The sequence below is a fragment of the Nicotiana tabacum genome, chromosome 1 (genome assembly GCF_000715075.1).
Source record: "Nicotiana tabacum cultivar K326 chromosome 1, ASM71507v2, whole genome shotgun sequence".
Classification (NCBI taxonomy): Eukaryota; Viridiplantae; Streptophyta; class Magnoliopsida; order Solanales; family Solanaceae; genus Nicotiana; species Nicotiana tabacum.
Genome location: NC_134080.1, coordinates 30357819 through 30374910, shown reverse-complemented (window position 1 = coordinate 30374910; position 17092 = coordinate 30357819). Strand labels below are relative to the sequence as shown.

The window sequence follows — 17092 nt, the reverse complement described above, 5'->3', positions numbered from 1 at the left end:
CAGATGGTAAGCGATTAATGAGGTGGCATGCATATGTAATTGCCTCAGCCCAAAATTCTTTGCCCAAGCCAGCATTGGACAACATACACCGTACCTTCTCCAGCAAGGTCCGGTTCATACGTTCTGCCACTCCATTTTGTTGTGGTGTATGTCTAACAGTGAAGTGTCGGACGATGCCATCATTTTCACATACCTTATTGAAATGATCATTTTTGTATTCACCTCCATTGTCTGTGTGAATACACTTGATCCTCCTGCCTGTCTGATTCTCCACCATCGTCTTCCATTTGAGAAAAATTTCCAACACTTCATCTTTGCTCTTCATTGTATACACCCATACTCTTCGGGAAAAATCATCAACAAAGGTTACAAAATAGTGCTTCCCACCCAATGAAGGTGTTTTGGAAGGACCCCAAACATCAGAGTGTACATAATCCAAAATGCCTTTAGTATTATGGATCACTGTACCAAATTTAACCCTTGTCTGTTTCCCTTTGACACAATGCTCACAAAACTCCAAGTTGCAAGCCTTTACTCCTTTTAACAATCCTTGATCTGATAGAGTTTTCAAGGATTTTCCTCCAGCATGTCCCAAGCGCATGTGCCATAGCTTGGTTGCTTCTGCCTCTTTGTCGTCACTGGATGTCACTGTTGCTGTCCCAATAACTGTACTGCCACGATAGCGGTACATATTATTATTCTTCCGATTAGCCTTCATTACCACTAGTGCACCGGAGCATACTCTCATCACTCCATTTTCTGCAATGATTTTGAACCCTTTTGATTCTAGGGCTCCCACAGAGATGAGATTCTTCTTCAAATCCGGTACATATCGAACATCTGTTAATGTTCTGATCATTCCATCATGGTTCCTTAATCGTATTGAACCAATTCCATATGAGGTAAGAGGGCTGTTATCCGCTGTGTGGATGACTCCATATTCTCCTTCTTGAAATTCCACAAACCAGTCCCTGTTGGGACACATATGATAGCTACAAGCCGAGTCCATCAACCATATGTCTGATGATGTTGATGACTCTGTTGTAACTAATGAAAAGTCTGAATCATCACAATCAGCTACATTTGAATCCATAATGGCCTTTCCATTGTTATGTTTGGCCTTATTCTTCAACTTCGGACAGTCTTTCTTCCAGTGCCCTTTTTCTCGACAAAAAGCACATTCATCTTTGTTGGGTCTGGATCTTGACTTGGATCTTCCCTTCTTTGTCCTCGTTTGATTTTGAGGACGACCCCTCACAAATAGTGCTTCTCCTTCTCCGCCCTTCTGTTTTTATCGCTTTCTTTGTTCATAGCTGTACAAAGCCGAACAAACTTCTCTGAGATAAACTTCGTCATTTCCATGGAGTAGAGTAGTTTCAAGGTGCTCGTACTCATCAGGAAGTGACGCCAACAACATCAAGGCCAAGTCACCATCATCATAAGTTGTATCCATATTTTGCAAATTTGTGACCAACTTATTGAAACTGGTGATATGTTCATTCATCGTGGTACCAGGAACATAGGTGAAGTGAAACAGTCTCTTCTTCATGTACAATTTATTTTGACTGTTTTTCTTCAAAAATTTATCCTCCAGTGCTTTCCATAATCTACTTGCAGAAGTTTCCTTTGTGTATGGATATTTCTGCTCTCTAGCAAGGTAGGATCGAATGGTACCGCAAGCAACACGATTGATAATTCTCCAATCTTCTTCTCCAATAGCATCTGGTCTCTTTTCTTCAATAGCAAGATCTAGCCCTTGTTGAAAAAGGACATCTAGAACCTCGCCTTGCCACATCCCAAAATGCCCGGACCCGTCAAAAATTTCTACCGCAAATCTCGCATTTGACACAATTCTTGTCATAAGCGAAGATGCCAATGATGACGTATTGTTGACACTTGATGTAGATTCTTCTTGTTTATTATCTCCCATATTTGACACAAATATTATTTAATAGCTGACGACACAAATCAAGATTATTTCCTTTCTGATGTAGAAGATCAGACTAAGCTGCAACTACAGAGCATACTCAGACAGAACCTTGACACAGTTACCAAGATAAATCTTTTCTGATGTGGAAGATCAGACTATGCTGCAACCACAGAGCATACTTAGACAGTACCTTGGCTCTGATACCAATTGTTGCGGAAGCCAAATGTATATAGTGTGAATAAGTCACAACTACTATACCAAAAATTATGACAGCCACCAAATAATAAATAAGACAATAAAGCAACAATAAAGGGAACACCAGAATTTACGAGGTTCGGCTAATTTTGCCTACTCCTCAGACACAACCAATATTTTATTTCACTCCAAAAATACAAGTGAAATAATACTAAAGAGAGAAATACAAATGCCTTAAACAGATGAGAAGGCAAATGAGAGGTGTATTTCAATCCTAAACATAAGACCTTCTTTTATAGGGGAAAAATCCCCCCCAAACTTAACTCCCAACCAATGTGGGACTTTGGCATTTTGCCAAACTTCAACAAGTTTTTCACTTTATCATACTCAAAAAGTTCATCCGCACACTTTACACCTCCCCCCCCCCCTAAAATTTCCCTATATAACCAACTGCCTCCAAAGGGAGACTTCAATTCATTTAACACAAACAAAAACCAAAAAGAGAGAGAAAAAAGATAATGGAAGATTGGAGAGAAAGGGGAGAGAGGAGGAAAAAAAAAAGAAAAATGGTGTAATTAAATCCCTTGATTGAAGGCCTACATAATGTATTTGGGAGCCTTTTGAGGTGGATTGTATATATTTTGTAAACAAAATTTATTTATGTCGTGTAATTAGGTATCGGAATAAAAAAATCCCTTTAAGAAAACCCCAAAAGATCATTTATTTGTAAAAATTGTATGGGGCGCCCTATTTGGTCGCCCTCATTTAACCTATACCTATTTTTTTAAAAAAAAAAAATTTAACTTGTACCCACTTTTTAAACAACTTCAGCCCCATTTTCTCCTCCTCCTTCTTCTTCTTCTTCTTCTTCTTCTGTTGCTGATGTTGTTGCTGTTAGTGCTGCTATGAAACTTCAGTTAATGGGATGATTGCCATAAATATGTTATCAAATTATTTAAAAACAAATTATAAATAATTACGTAAGTTATTAGACAATAATTTGTGAATATTTTCACGTACGTAAGTTAGTAGACAATAATTTGTGAATATTTCCACGTACGTAAGTTAGTAGACAATGATAATTCTGTTCTTTTCACGTTTGTTGTTTCCAAAATTTATTATTTAAATATTGTTGGCAATCTGATTATTTATCTAGTATGTTATAAAGCTTTTTCAAAAACTTCAGCTTATATAGTGCTGAAGTTTTTACAAATGAACTAAATAACTTCAACATTTTCTGCTAAAGTTTTTGAAAAAGCTTTATAACAAAACTAATGAATCTAAGACAAAAAAACTTCAGCTTTTAGTGTTGAAGCTTTTACAAATGAACTAAATAACTTTAGCATCTTCTGCTGAAGTTTTTAAAAAAGCTTATCCAGGACAAAAAAAACTTCAGCTTATTTAGTGCTGAAGTTTTTATAAATGAACTAAATAATTTCAGCATCTTCTACTGAAGTTTTTGAAAAAACTTAATGACAAAACTAATGAATCTAGGACAAAAAAACTTCAGCTTATTTAGTGCAATTACAAACAAAAACTTCAGCAAATAGAGAACAAAACTTTAGCTACTATGCTTATGTTTAGCAATTACAAATAAAAACTTCAGCGAATAGAGAACAAAACTTTAGCTACTATGCTTAAGTTCAACAATTACAAACAAAAACTTCAGCACACTTAGTTCAACACACTTGCTACTTCAGACCCTTCTCCTAGAATGCTGAAGTTATGCCTGATTGCGTTAGCTACTTCAGCGCCGCATGCTGAAGTTACGCGAAAAAGTGGGTACGCTTGCAATTTTTTTTGCAAAGCGAACACAAGTTAAAACGTGACCCAAAAAGCGGGTATAGATGCAAATGCCCCCATTTATTTGGACTTAAAACATTTGGGCCTTGTAGATTTCGAGAGGGCGAGTGCACAAATAACTATTTTTAGAGATGTTATTTAGAGATCGGTCAATATTTATTTTTATCCTGAAATTATAAATTAAAAATCTGAAGAATTAAAGGGAAAAAACGGAAAAGTTGCCCTTTTGGCCTCATTTGTTTTTTTAAAGATTAAGATGTCTGAATCTGAATACACATCTGAATATCAAGATGTGTATTAAGATTAAGACATCTTAATGTGAATATACATCTAAATATATTAAGATGTGTATTAAGATCTCAATAGAAATAATTAAGACTGTTTGATTTTTAACATCTAAATATATAAAATTTATCTTTATTTGAAAATTAATAAACATAAAATTCAAATGTATATTAACTAATCTAAATTCTACCAATAAAATATATAGTTTTTTAAAATATGATAGTTGTTGGTGGTGATGACTAACGGGTGAATGCCGACTACAGGCGGTGGTTGGTGGTAGTTTTGGTTGATGATGGTGGTTCATGCTAGTAGCTAGTAGTGATTGGTAGTGATGTCGATTATGATTGAGGATGTTGGTGGTGGGTGGTAATAGTTAATAATGGCGGGTGGTGGTACTCGATGTGACTAAGGAAGGTGGTGGGCGAGTAGTGGTAGGTTATAATGATGGACAGTGCCAGCTGTGATTGTTGATGGTGATGGAGTGGTTAGCTATGGTAGTTGAGGTGGATGAGTGTTGATTGTGGGTGAGAATGATATATGGTGGTCGGAGTGGTGGGGATAGTGGGTGGTGATGGTCGATAATGGTGGCGGCTATGATTGAGGATGATGGTGGCGTGGTGATGATGGTGGTGGTGGTGGTGGTGGTTGAGTATGGTAGTGGTGGTGGCATGGTGGTAATTGATAATGGTAGGCGATGACGGCAGTTAATAATGAATATGTGATAGCATCTTAATGAAATTAAGTCTCTGTTATAGATCTTAATCATACAGACCTATTCAGACCCATTAAGTGGTTTTGAAGTAAAAAATAAATACACTTAATGATTAAGAACTGAATAATTAATGATTCAAACTATAAAAACAAACGCACTTAATATCTGACATCTTAATGATTAAGATTAATACTTCCATTAAGGCACAAACAAATAAGGCCTTTGGGTAGCTGCACGATATCATTTCTACGATTTCGAGCTCACGAGCCCAATCCTTTCTCAGTGGCTATTTGTGTAAAATACTACATTTATCGAATACGCTGCAATTTCACGTTAAAGCAGAGTTTGTTCTTATGTCGAGTTAACACTTGACGCAGCTTTTTCTATCGGTGGCGAAACATTGCTCCGGCGGCTCATCGGCGATTGTTTTTAAAAAACCAATTTGTAAGATCCCCTCTTTATTCCTCCACCTCTAATTTCCCCAAACCAAAACCCTAATCCCCTCTCCCCAAATTTTTTCAATTCTACTCTTGTGAATTGGGTTGTAATTTTGTTTTCTATTTCTCACGGTTTAAATTAAGGTTCATGTCCATAATTTATTGCTTTTTGGGTGATTTTACGAGCTTATTGGTAGTTTAATGTGTCAATTTCTCCGGTTGTTTTGAGGGACTATTGGTAATTAATTTGTGCATCTGTTCATCGTTATAAAAAAAAAATTAAAAATTAATTGACGTGATGTTCAAACTTCAAAGTCAATGGCTCCTATTTTTATAGGTTCTATTACCCTATTTTTGGGTAGTCATAATCAACTTTTGGATTGAAAGGAATGAAGAAAGAAAGATGATTTCTCGGTTATAAAAAAAGGAGTAAACAAAACAGAATTACAGTATTTTTTAACACTGCAGTAGACAAAAGCCTGAAATTTGAGTGGAGAAGGGTAGAGGGGCAGGCACATTATTCACCTGGTTTCCGTATCATGTGCTGCCTTCGGGGATTTCTCCGTTAAAAAAAAAAAAGAAATAAAGAAAAAAAGAACAAATTTTTTATTTACCGAGATAATTATTCTACAATATGTACAAAGTTATTGTCGTATGTTACATAGTGTTCAATGTAATTTTTCTTTTGTTTCTTGTGGTTTTAATTTCTGTTGGTGTTGTTGTGATTATTGTTACTTTGTAGTTACTTGATGTGGGAGCTTGAAAAGTTTGTATAGAGTTAATGGTCCATCATGACTGATTTTGTGCCGTATTTTTTTTTGGGGCTGTTACTAACCGGTGTTTGTCTGCTCATGGCTTACCTCACACTGTCTCCTCACTTTACTCTTGACTATTGCATCCCTCTAAGCATATCTTGAGCGCGGACACTAGTTTCCACACTTTTGTTATCTATATTGAATGCTGAAACAGCATTAAAGTTTGCAAAGAAAGACAGGATAGTATAGTGAATTGCAATCAGCAATTCTAATGGGCTGTTACACTTTTAAAACTCTTTTTATTTTTCTATTTGAACAACTGTATCTCCATGGATCACTGCCTTGACTCTAGCATCTATGCTGTTCGATAGACGAGGTATATGTGGAGATTTTGACAAATATACATGTGCCCATCTGTTTCCATGTGAGGAGAGATATACAAGTCTCAATAGTGAGGTTATTCCTTATCCTTCCGGAATGCTGGTGCATAAGCATTCTGTTATCGTATTAGGCCATGCATGGTTTGAAGAAAAAGTTACCACTTTGGGGTCTCCACATGTCAGTTTTTACAGTAACTTCTGAGCTTATAATTGATGTATTTGAATCAGAAGGATCTCTACTTCCAAATATCATATATCTTTGGAATTTCTAATTGACTAGTGCATAGTGGTTTCACCCTTACAAATGCACATCATCGTCTACTTTTCACAGATGGGAATTACTTTCATTGAGTAATCCTATGACCTTTTTTTTGAAGTGGTGATGTCCTTTGTACTGAGAAAGTTGTCATGTGGCTTTCTATTTTTGAACAAGAGAACCCATATCTTTTGCTTTGGGTTTAGTAATCTCTTCAGGTTCAGATGATATTCAGTAACATTATATCTGATGATTCCTACATGAAGATCTTAGTTGTACGTTACACTGTTTCAAGAGTTGTTCTGGGAAGATTTTGATTTTGAGGAGTCCAGTAAAGGGGAGGCCAAATCATGAAGATTGTTTCCTGGTTCATGATGGCTTGACTATCTATTTGTGCATGCATTACAGGAAAGCCTTACAGTCATCTTGCTGCTGAAACTTCAAAAAAGAACATCAAGAGTTTTGCAGGGATAACACCAGTGGCTCTTGCAAGAAATGGATCCTGGTCGATATGGGCTCCATCATGGATGGGAAAATAACAGCGTAATTGTGGTTTCCTTCTTAATCACATAATGGATGATAGACAAGAAACTAGGGTCATGTGATTGTCCAAAAATTTTCCAGCATCTCTTAAAGAACAATGAATGAAAGCCATGGGAGAGTGAGGATGTGGAATGGATTTGCCTAAACTTCCATCCTTGATTATAACTTGCTGACACAACTTATTCTCTTGAATCCACAGGCTTTGGAGGGTTATAGAGGAGTTCATGAGCCAGATTTCCGGTGAGTGTTATCATCTTTCACCAAAAGGGTAATCAAGTTGCTTGATGATAAATTAATTTTTTTAAGACTTCAAATAATACTTGTCACATTTGTTGCATGAACATGTAATAGAACTATTTAAAATCTTTAATGTACTGCCTATTTAGGTTGGTACTTGACACTTCATTTTCTTCCATTATTTTTTTGCCTTTTCCAATTGGCCTTTGCCTCATGGTTTTCTTGCAGGGCTGGTGGTTCTTATGATGACGGGAGGTTTCTAGATGATAGATTTTCGAGGGATGGTGTTTACTCACGGGGTGCCTATCACCGTGATATACTGGAAGGAGAGCACTACCCTCATCCGCCACCAGCAGTTGGACATTGGCCTCAAACAAGGAGAAGAAGTTATGAAGAAGAGTATCCTGTGGAGAGAGATTCCAGGAGGCATGAGAAGCTGTATGTTGATTCCAATCATGAAATTTGTGAAGCTGATAAGTATCATGAGATTAACACATTCAGAGATGGTTTATGCAGTTTTGACAACTACCCTGATGCTGGATTTGACAGGCCTGCTAGGTATGGGGGACGCGAGCGTGATGACTACCCCTATGATGATTATGACTACAAACATCGTATGGCGCACCCGAACAGGGAGGATAACCGTGAAAGGGACCATGAGTACAGTAGATATAGTTATGACTCAGACTATGAAAGAGGCAGTGGGAAAGATGGTAATTGGAGACGACGTGAATCCCGTGAGCGTGAACGTGACAAAGAATCGAGTCGTGAGAGGGATCCGAGTCCATATAGAAGACATGAGCATTCCCGCTCACGTTCTCGTGGTCGTGATGATCGCATGAGGTCAAGATCTCCTCGAAGTCGAAGTCATAGTCGCAGTCATAGAGAGGACAGTTATGATGATGGCCGATACGATAGAAGTGAGAGACGAAGAGATCGTGATGATAAAAGATACCATGACAATTATTCTGTGGTATGTTTCATACATTGCATATCCCATTTGCGTTTATGGTAGAAGCGCTCATGGCTTCTGCTATTTAATGTAGGCCCCTTCAGCGACTGTTGTTGTCAAAGGCCTTTCACAGAAAACGACCGAAGAAGATTTGTATCAGATCCTTGTACTCTCTCTGTCAATCTCTTCTTCTCACTCAACTCTCTATGTGCTACTTGTCGCCCACTCAGTTTTGCTGTATTTGTGCTCATCAAATTTCTTTCCTTTTGTATGCTTTTTTTTTAAAGGCTGAGTGGGGGCCCCTACGCCATGTTCGTGTGATCAAAGAACGAAATTCTGGCGTTTCTCGCGGATTTGCCTTTATTGATTTCCCTTCTGTGGTATGACCAATAAAATTATATGCAAATGTCATATTTTCCATTTCATTCTAGCACAGAATTGAGCTTAGTGCTGTGAAATAGGGTGCGGCGCAAGCAATGATGGATAAACTTGGGGATGAGGGTCTAGTTGTGGATGGTAGGAAGCTTTTCTTCGAGTACAGGTAAATATTATTTTGTTGCATATGAGAGTACTGATTTTGTTATCTTTATTATCACTGCCAGTTCATACTTTGCAAGATTGTCTAGTGAAGCCAAGGGTATAATGCACCAAGTGTTTACTTTCTCTTGCACATTTAGGGTTTAGTTTCTGTTTGGGCTCAAATTTGGAGCACCCTTTTTGAGTAAATTTATTCAAGCTTTCTTGAACCATCAGTTCTTTGTGCTTTGTCATTGCAACTGCGGCACTCCCTTTCATGGTATATCAAAAGTCATCATCCCTTTTATTCTTTTTCCTTGAATTTTGATGCTGCCTGCAAATTAGGGAAGGTAAGGGAGTAAAAGAGAACAGGAAGTGTGCTCTTCCTTCAAAAAGAGGAAAATATACCCACTAGGCCCCCAATCAGGACAGTAATTAATATTTCTTCAACTTCCGGTTATTTTCATCTTTTATTTCTGCAATTTTCAGACAAGCTGCAATGTCCATTTTCTTAGTAGTAGAGGTACCATGTTTTTCAGCAGTTTTAGAAATTACTCTTGGCGTTTCTGAATATTATGTTCTGGTACCGCTGCAAAGTTTGAATTAACAGACCTCTAATTTGTTGTTTGGCAGTAGCAAGCCAACTGGAGGACCCGGTGGGCCTGGTAGTCTAGACAGTGCTTCAAGATCTAACCATGGTAACCACCGGAGTATCACTGTTCCATCTGATTGGATGTGCACCATCTGTGGATGTGTGAATTTTGCACGGCGGACATCTTGTTTTCAGGTTCTTATTTTTAATCTTATTCTTATAGTACTCTTATAACTCTACCTTGCTAGTTGACAATCTCTGTTAATAAAGGGATTTCATTACCTTAGAGTTCTATTGTAAGAGGAAGAAGATAATTTATTATGAAACTTGTAAATTGCTTCGACTTTGATCGAAGCCACCCATTATCCAACATACATGCACACACACATGATTTTTATCATCTTTCCTAGATGGTAATTTTATATATTTTCACTGTTCGTGTTCAATTTTGTTTTTTTTTCTTTAAAAAACAATATTTGCACATGTTTGTTGGGAAAAATCGGTGCATTCTCACAGCCCCTGCTCTTTTGTGTATATACAACTTATATGAAATGTAGATTTCTGCCATTTTTTATTGATTGAAGACTGAACTACATTTGCTATCAATGTTGATCTAATTAAAAGATGCAAATATGTCTTGTATGCAATGGTTTGTGAACAGAGAGTTGGAGTTAAGGATGCTGCTGTTTGTGTTCAAAATAGTAACATTGGGTAGTCTTGTTTTTTTTATACTTTACACCGATCAGATATTTTCTTTATCTGCAGTCTGACAAATGTCTTGGCTGAGTTGTTCATAGATGCATAAAGTTATTATCATGATATAGCTCCAGCGCACAAGTTTTTTCTTGGTATCATCCTATGATAGCTATGGTGATCCTGTTTTCTCCTCTTTGAAACAGTGTAATGAGCCACGGACAGATGATGCTCCTCCAGCAGACATGGCATCATCCAACTCTAGCTCTCTGGGGAGGAGAGGCGAAGCAGGTTACTAATATATGATATGTTCAGCTCATATCTAGGTTCTTGTTTGGAACTTCCAAGTATGGAATAGATTGAATCCAACCGATTTTAAAGGCAATTTATATCCAGTATAATCTAATGCACGTTCGGTCCTTGTTTTTTAAAACGTAAAGGTTATTTGGGATTTCACGTAATCTTGGTTTGGCATGTTATTACTTATATTTATATGGAGGAAAGAGAGAAAATGGGAAGAGAGATAGGTATAAAGGTGGTAATTACTTTTGGGTAAGGAAAATTAAAAGATGTGGTCACAGCACTCCAGACTTTTAGGCCGTATTCTTTGGACCAAATCCAGCTTAAGGCCATCTCAGGAGTTCAGGTTCTTGCCAAACTAGGATTCTTAGAAAAGAACAGGTGTTGCTTTCCCACTAAATCCTGATTAAGAGGGTCTCCAATTCCCCAAACGGGCACTTAATTAGCATAGTTGGATTGATCTTAATTTGATACTTTATCAGGTCCCACACATGTCTTAGTTGTCCCACACATCTCAGGAGTTCAGGTTCTTGCCAAACTAGGATTCTTAGAAAAGAACAGGTGTTGCCTTCCCACTAAATCCTGATTAAGAGGGTCTCCAATTCCCCAAACGGGCACTTAATTAGCATAGTTGGATTGATCTTAATTTGATACTTTATCAGGTCCCACACATGTCTTAGTTGTCCGTGGATTAGATGAAAATGCAGATGAGGAGATGCTTCGTTATGAATTTTCCAAACACGCTCCTATTAAGGTGATTTTTTCTTGACATTGTTGCCCTTCTTTTGTGTTTCCTGGCTCCTATCTAGTTGTCTAACAACTTAATATGTGCAGGATCTTCGTCTTGTCAGAGACAAGTTCACTCACGTCTCGAGGGGATTTGCATTTGTGCACTTCTATTCTGTACGTTTAGTTTTGGTTGTTATTGAAGTGATTGAATATTCATATATGGCACGGAGCATCAATAGGAGTACACATCCTTATTTTTGGTTGGCCATGGGAAAATTTATATGATATTTTCATTTTGAGAAGTTTGTGTAAAACATTCTTTTTGTAGATTATATTGGTGATTAGGAACATGAATATCAATATGTTTTTCCTTCTGTTTTTTGTGGATGAGTAAGGGTTTCATTCACAAAAGGGAAAAACATACAAGGTGGTTCATGTTCTCTTCATATAGTATTTTACCATTGTCATGTATAATATTTCCATTTTCTGCATTGCTTAGAGGCTTGTTCCCTGTAAGGATTCTAGTCTTTATTTGTCAACGAGCAAATTGGATGAAGTCTGTAGTAGGAACTTGATCTTTTTCTGAAGTTATCTTAATTGTGCTATTTTCGTATATCTCAGGTGGAGGAAGCTACTAAAGCTCTTGAAGCAACAAACGGTACAACATTGGAGAAGAATGGGCAGATTCTTAGAGTTGCATATGCAAAAAGTATCCTTGGACCAGGATCAAATGCTTCTCAGACTAGTAGCCTTGCAGCTGCTGCTATTGAAGCAGCAACTTTTGCTCAACAGGTTCTCCTACTCTTTACCTTGGTTATAGCTCTGTTCATTTTTTTTGTTACGCTGGGGAAATTTGCTGCCTACAGATACCTTTGTTAGAGAGAGATGATCTTGAACAAGTAATTTTAGTCTGAATGGGTGAATTCCTTCCATTCATATCTGCTTAGTAGCTTTTCTAAATTGCTGCAAGTTGATTAAATACATCTCATGCAGTTGGTCAGAGTGTATCAATCGAATAACTTAAGATATGTCATCCATTTCTCAAATATTGAAACATTATTCATCCTTTTCTCAAATGTATTGAAGACTTCCGATGTTGTATTTCCTTTTTGGTACTTTCTGCAGATTAGTAGAATCACTGCGCTTTTACTAATCATTTTTATTAATTTCTCTTAATTAAGCTGACTCTGCGCTGTACTTCTCTCTGTAATTGTTTGGAATAAATGGGAGTAAAAGCTAACTATTGTTGTTTTTATCCATATGCAACGGTTTCATTTCATAATTCTGTTCTGTTTCGCGGCAGGGTTGGGGGTGGGTGGGTGAGATGGGGAGACTATTGCTGCAAAGAATGAGCTTTGAGTGTCACCAAGTGATAGCTTAGGCATTGTGTAGTTTGTAGCTTTCTTTTACGTTGGTTGGATAGACATCTGTTCATCTTTCAATAGAAGACTCTAAAATGTTGATTCGTCATTTGATGCATGTTAGCACACTATAATCATCCAATAGAATTAGGTCAAGTTACACTTGTCTAATTATACCTCCTCCATGCTTTTAGTATGATGCTGTTGGATGGGCACCAAAAGAATATAATCCTGATGATAAACTGTCAACTGGTGGACAAGAGCGCAGTGGAGAAGTTGCTGGTCAGAATTCTGCTCCACAATCTGGATTTGTCTGGGATGAAGCTTCTGGCTATTATTATGATGCTGCTTCTGGTTTTTATTATGATGGGAATACAGGTTTGTTTCCAGTTTATGTTAAACCACTGTTCGCTTCGTGTCATATATGAACCAAGTCTGGTTAAGCACATATTATTAGCTGATGCTTTTTAACTAAGTACATGAAATAGTGGACACTTTGTCTGCTCACGTCTTGTGCCTTTTGGGTGCCATGGGGTTGTATGGCAGTCTAAGTGAGACTGCAGAGGTCCATTTAGTAGATAATGTTGCAGATCTCAATGTCCTTCAAGTTGACCCCGGAATGTGAGAAGCTAGTGCAATTTTGGTGCCCGTTTCTTCTCGTGAAGACTTGGCTGGATAGAGATTTTTTTTTTACTTTATAAACAATTAGAGATTATAGTCCAGTATATCTACATTTGGTCTATAAAGTGCTGGGAACTGTGATGGCATTCGGGTCCCTTGCTCGTAAGCTGCTAAGTGTGAAAGGTCACCCATCTGAAAATTCTTCACATGTAGGGAGAAATGGTTCCACATTATTTCTTTTGCTTTTGTATGAGAATCTATACTATGATCAGGGGGAATTTTTATTTTGTGTGTGTGGGCCGGGGGGGGTGAATGACAATGACTTTAACTGAGTTGTGCACCTGCTGTCTTATTTTCTCAGTCCAATAATCTACCAATTCCACTTATGTTTGGCCATAAATATCATTTATTATTTTGTAAATACTGAACTGAACTTTAGTATTTCAAATAGGGGTGAAGTGTTGAAAGACTTGTTTGAGGGGCATTTCAAGTGAAAATTGTTTTTACTCACCAATCTTCAACTTCATTTTTTCAGGTGAAATTAATGTCCAAACACATTTAACTTTCAAATACTCTTTTTAACTTCAACTTCAAGTGCTCTTTTTTTTTTTTTTCCCTCCAACTTCAACCAAATATTGTCCAATTGCCTATTTTAAGGGTGTGCTAGGTTTCATTCTTTCAGGAGGTTTGTGTTTCATCTGGCAGTCTTGTTTGAGCCTATTTTTTATGTGATTATTGCTGCTATTGCATTAATAATACTTGGGAAAAAACTATCTTTCTATTTCTGTTTCATCTTGTAGTGATTCTCTCTTTTCTCAAGTTTATGTGTTGGGAGCTGGGTTATGAAAAGGTCTTGGTAAACCCTAGGACGTAATTACGGGTGTAGGTAAAATGTGACACCATCGCAATTATTGTTGCTTTTGCAGGTTTGTATTATGACGGTAACAATGGGATCTGGTATACTTACGACCAGAAAACTCAGCAATATGTACCATGTACCAATCACAATGACACCAAAGCAGCAGAGGGACAAACTGAAACTACCAAATCATCTGATGGCTCAAACACTAAGAAAGTTGTTATATCTGCACCAGCTATTGTAGTAGCTGGTGAGAAGGCTTCCTCACTACCCGACGCTATCCAGGCTGCTGCCTCTGCAGCAATAGCTGCTGAAAAGAAAGAGAAGGAGAAGGCAAAAGAGATAAAACTTGCCTCAAAAAGCAGCATCCTTGCCAATAAGAAGAAAATGAATAATGTATTATCAATGTGGAAGCAAAGAAGTCATGAAGGTCAAGCTCCCCGCGTGGCGCTTGAAGACAACCAGACAGTGGGTGAAGACAGATCTAACTCAGTAGGACCTGCAGCGAAAACCAAGTTAAAAGCTGAGCCCTTGACTGCTAGAGAGAATGCTACAGCTAGTCCAGGACTTGCAGGAAACTCAACTTTTCAGTCTGTGAGTTTTGAGTCTCCGGATAAGCCTAGGTCTGTGACTAACAGCTCTGGGGGCACTTTGAAGGGCGTAATAAGAGGTTCTGGTTTAGGAGTTGTGAAATCGGATACCCTGTATACAGGATCATCTGGAAGTTCATCCACCTCACATACCATGCCACCAAGCACAGCTCCCTCATTAACAAATGCAGATGCCTCTGCAGCGCCCTTTAGGACAGATGCATCTGCTTTGGGTTCTTATATGCCCCCAGTACCAGCTGGAGGTGGTAAAAGAAGGTTCTCAGAGATGCCATCGCAGCCTCCATCTACTAAGGAGCAGTCTCAAACTACAACTGCATACCGAGATCGTGCTGCTGAGCGGAGGAGCTTGTATGGTTCATCTTCAGCCTTTGGAGATGATGCATCAGATCTTGGAGATTCAAGTAAGAATTCACTCAACATTTTGGGCTAATGCAGCTTGTTTCAACTCTTCTCAGCTTTGCATCTCTCTCCCTCTCTCCCTCCCTCCTATCCCACCCTCCCTTTCCTCCTGAGGTTTCTAATGCGCCATGGTTTTTTGTAAGAGTCTTCTCTTCATTTCTGTAATAGGATGCAATTCTTCCATAGTTGAAAACTTTTCTGTAGGTCCAGACCTTGCTTAGTTGGAAAACTTCAAAAGATGAAGATTCCAATGGTGGTTGCTAGATTTGTTTCTATGTGTATTAACTTGTGAGAAAATTTGTTTTCTATTATTGCTGGGCTTCAAGATCGAGACTCAACATCTAGAAGAGGTGTTTTTGATCCAACACCTTTCCCACCTGGTGTTGGAGGTGGACGTAGTGCAGAAGCAAATAGTCAGAGCTTTGAGGTGATCTCTGCTGACCGGGCTATCGACGAGAGTAATGTGGGCAACCGTATGCTCCGCAACATGGGATGGCAGGAGGGCTTGGTATCATCTCTTACCCTACAACTCTTCATAGACTTCATATCTATTTGATCGCAGAAAAATGTTGTTCATAATCTCCTTCATCTAAAAATGTTGTTGATAACCTTATACTAATTACAACTACAATAACTACACCTCAATCCCAAGCAAGTTGGGATGGCTTTATGGATCCTCAATTGCCATATCGCTCCATTTAAGCTCATCTTAGTCCGCTATTATATCAAAATAAAATTAAAAAATAGAAGTGAAAGCACTAGAGGTTCTCCATTAGCCTGTAGATCTCTTACAGGACCAAAATACTCATAAAAACATTGGACCTAAAGTAAACATGCTGACATTACTAAAACGTATTCCAACTAATTGGTATCACCTAATACAGATTTAGTTCTTCCTTTGTACCATATATGGATCCCGACTAATAACCTTATATTGATTATACTGATAAAAAACAAGAAGCTTATATCGATTTCATCGGTCCGGTGCTGCTGAATTGTTTATTAAGGGTTACAGCCTTTTTTTTCTTCTAAAATATGTGGGAGGTTAACACTGCATTTTGTGTATATACTTGTATGAGCTCGTGATGCCCTGGCTGCAAATTGGTATTCCTTCTCGTATGTCAAAGCCTAACACTGTATTTTGGGAATTGTTTTTGGTTTCTTTTATTGTCATGAATTCAGGGATTGGGGAAGGATGGAAGTGGTATGGTAGAGCCAGTCCAAGCTCAAGCATCTGAACGTAGAGCAGGACTTGGAATTCATCAGCCCAAGAAGGTTGACCCAAACCTTGAAGTACAGGCTGGTGACAGTTACAAGACTCTCATACAAAAGAAGGCCATTGCTCGGTTCAGAGAGATGTCGTAAGAACTTAGAGGCAAAAAATGGAGAAGTATATAACAACCATTCCAGGATGTGGACTGGAGATGTTGATTAGAAATGTTTCCGATTTAGGGTTGCAACTCTAGTTAGTTAGTGTATTGATTTGTTTGTTAGTTTTTCCTTTTGCTGTTGGAATTATTTCAAAATGTGAAGGATAAGGTTCTGGTTTTCTGCAATGCCCCCTTTATCTGAGGAATGTTGGAATCAGAATATCGCACTTGTGTGCCTATTTTTTGCAAAGCTAAGACATTTCTCTTTATTTCATGGATCTACTAGTTAGTGAAGTGACGCATTCTTGATCGGTTACTTGAAAGATATCTGGGTGACTGGCTGAGCTAGAGAAGAAACATTGGGTGCTGTGAAATGGTGTTGAATAAATTTAATTTTTTTCCGCTCACAATTAAGTAGTAAATACAGGGGGAACAACATTTGCAAGATATGGAGTGACAGAAGTCAAGCGGGAGCTGTTTTAGTTGGTTTAATACGCAAATGGTCACTTAAGTAGTAGAGGACGTAAATAAAAGGTAGATAAACACGAATGTTAAG

General features: G+C 37.9%; 1 protein-coding gene across 9 annotated transcripts; it reads left to right on the top strand.

Moving 5' to 3' along the window:
* The first annotated feature begins 5164 nt into the window (after positions 1-5164).
* LOC107781047 (SUPPRESSOR OF ABI3-5) lies at positions 5165-16830 on the top strand. Of its 9 annotated transcripts, none has more exons than XM_075249391.1 (17): positions 5165-5369; positions 7162-7296; positions 7496-7536; positions 7762-7971; positions 8083-8506; positions 8580-8651; positions 8773-8865; positions 8947-9026; positions 9635-9788; positions 10493-10577; positions 11249-11340; positions 11421-11489; positions 11937-12107; positions 12871-13054; positions 14224-15168; positions 15493-15674; positions 16349-16830. In XM_075249391.1, exons 2-17 carry the CDS (start codon positions 7249-7251, stop codon positions 16529-16531), a joined length of 3033 nt encoding a protein of 1010 aa, XP_075105492.1. In that variant the 5' UTR covers positions 5165-5369; positions 7162-7248; the 3' UTR covers positions 16532-16830. The 9 variants fall into 9 exon arrangements, with proteins under 9 accessions (XP_075105492.1, XP_075105497.1, XP_075105493.1 ...); XM_075249396.1 differs by having other exon boundaries at positions 5167-5369; positions 7162-7414; XM_075249392.1 differs by having other exon boundaries at positions 5168-5369; positions 9638-9788.
* Positions 16831-17092: the final 262 nt, after the last annotated feature.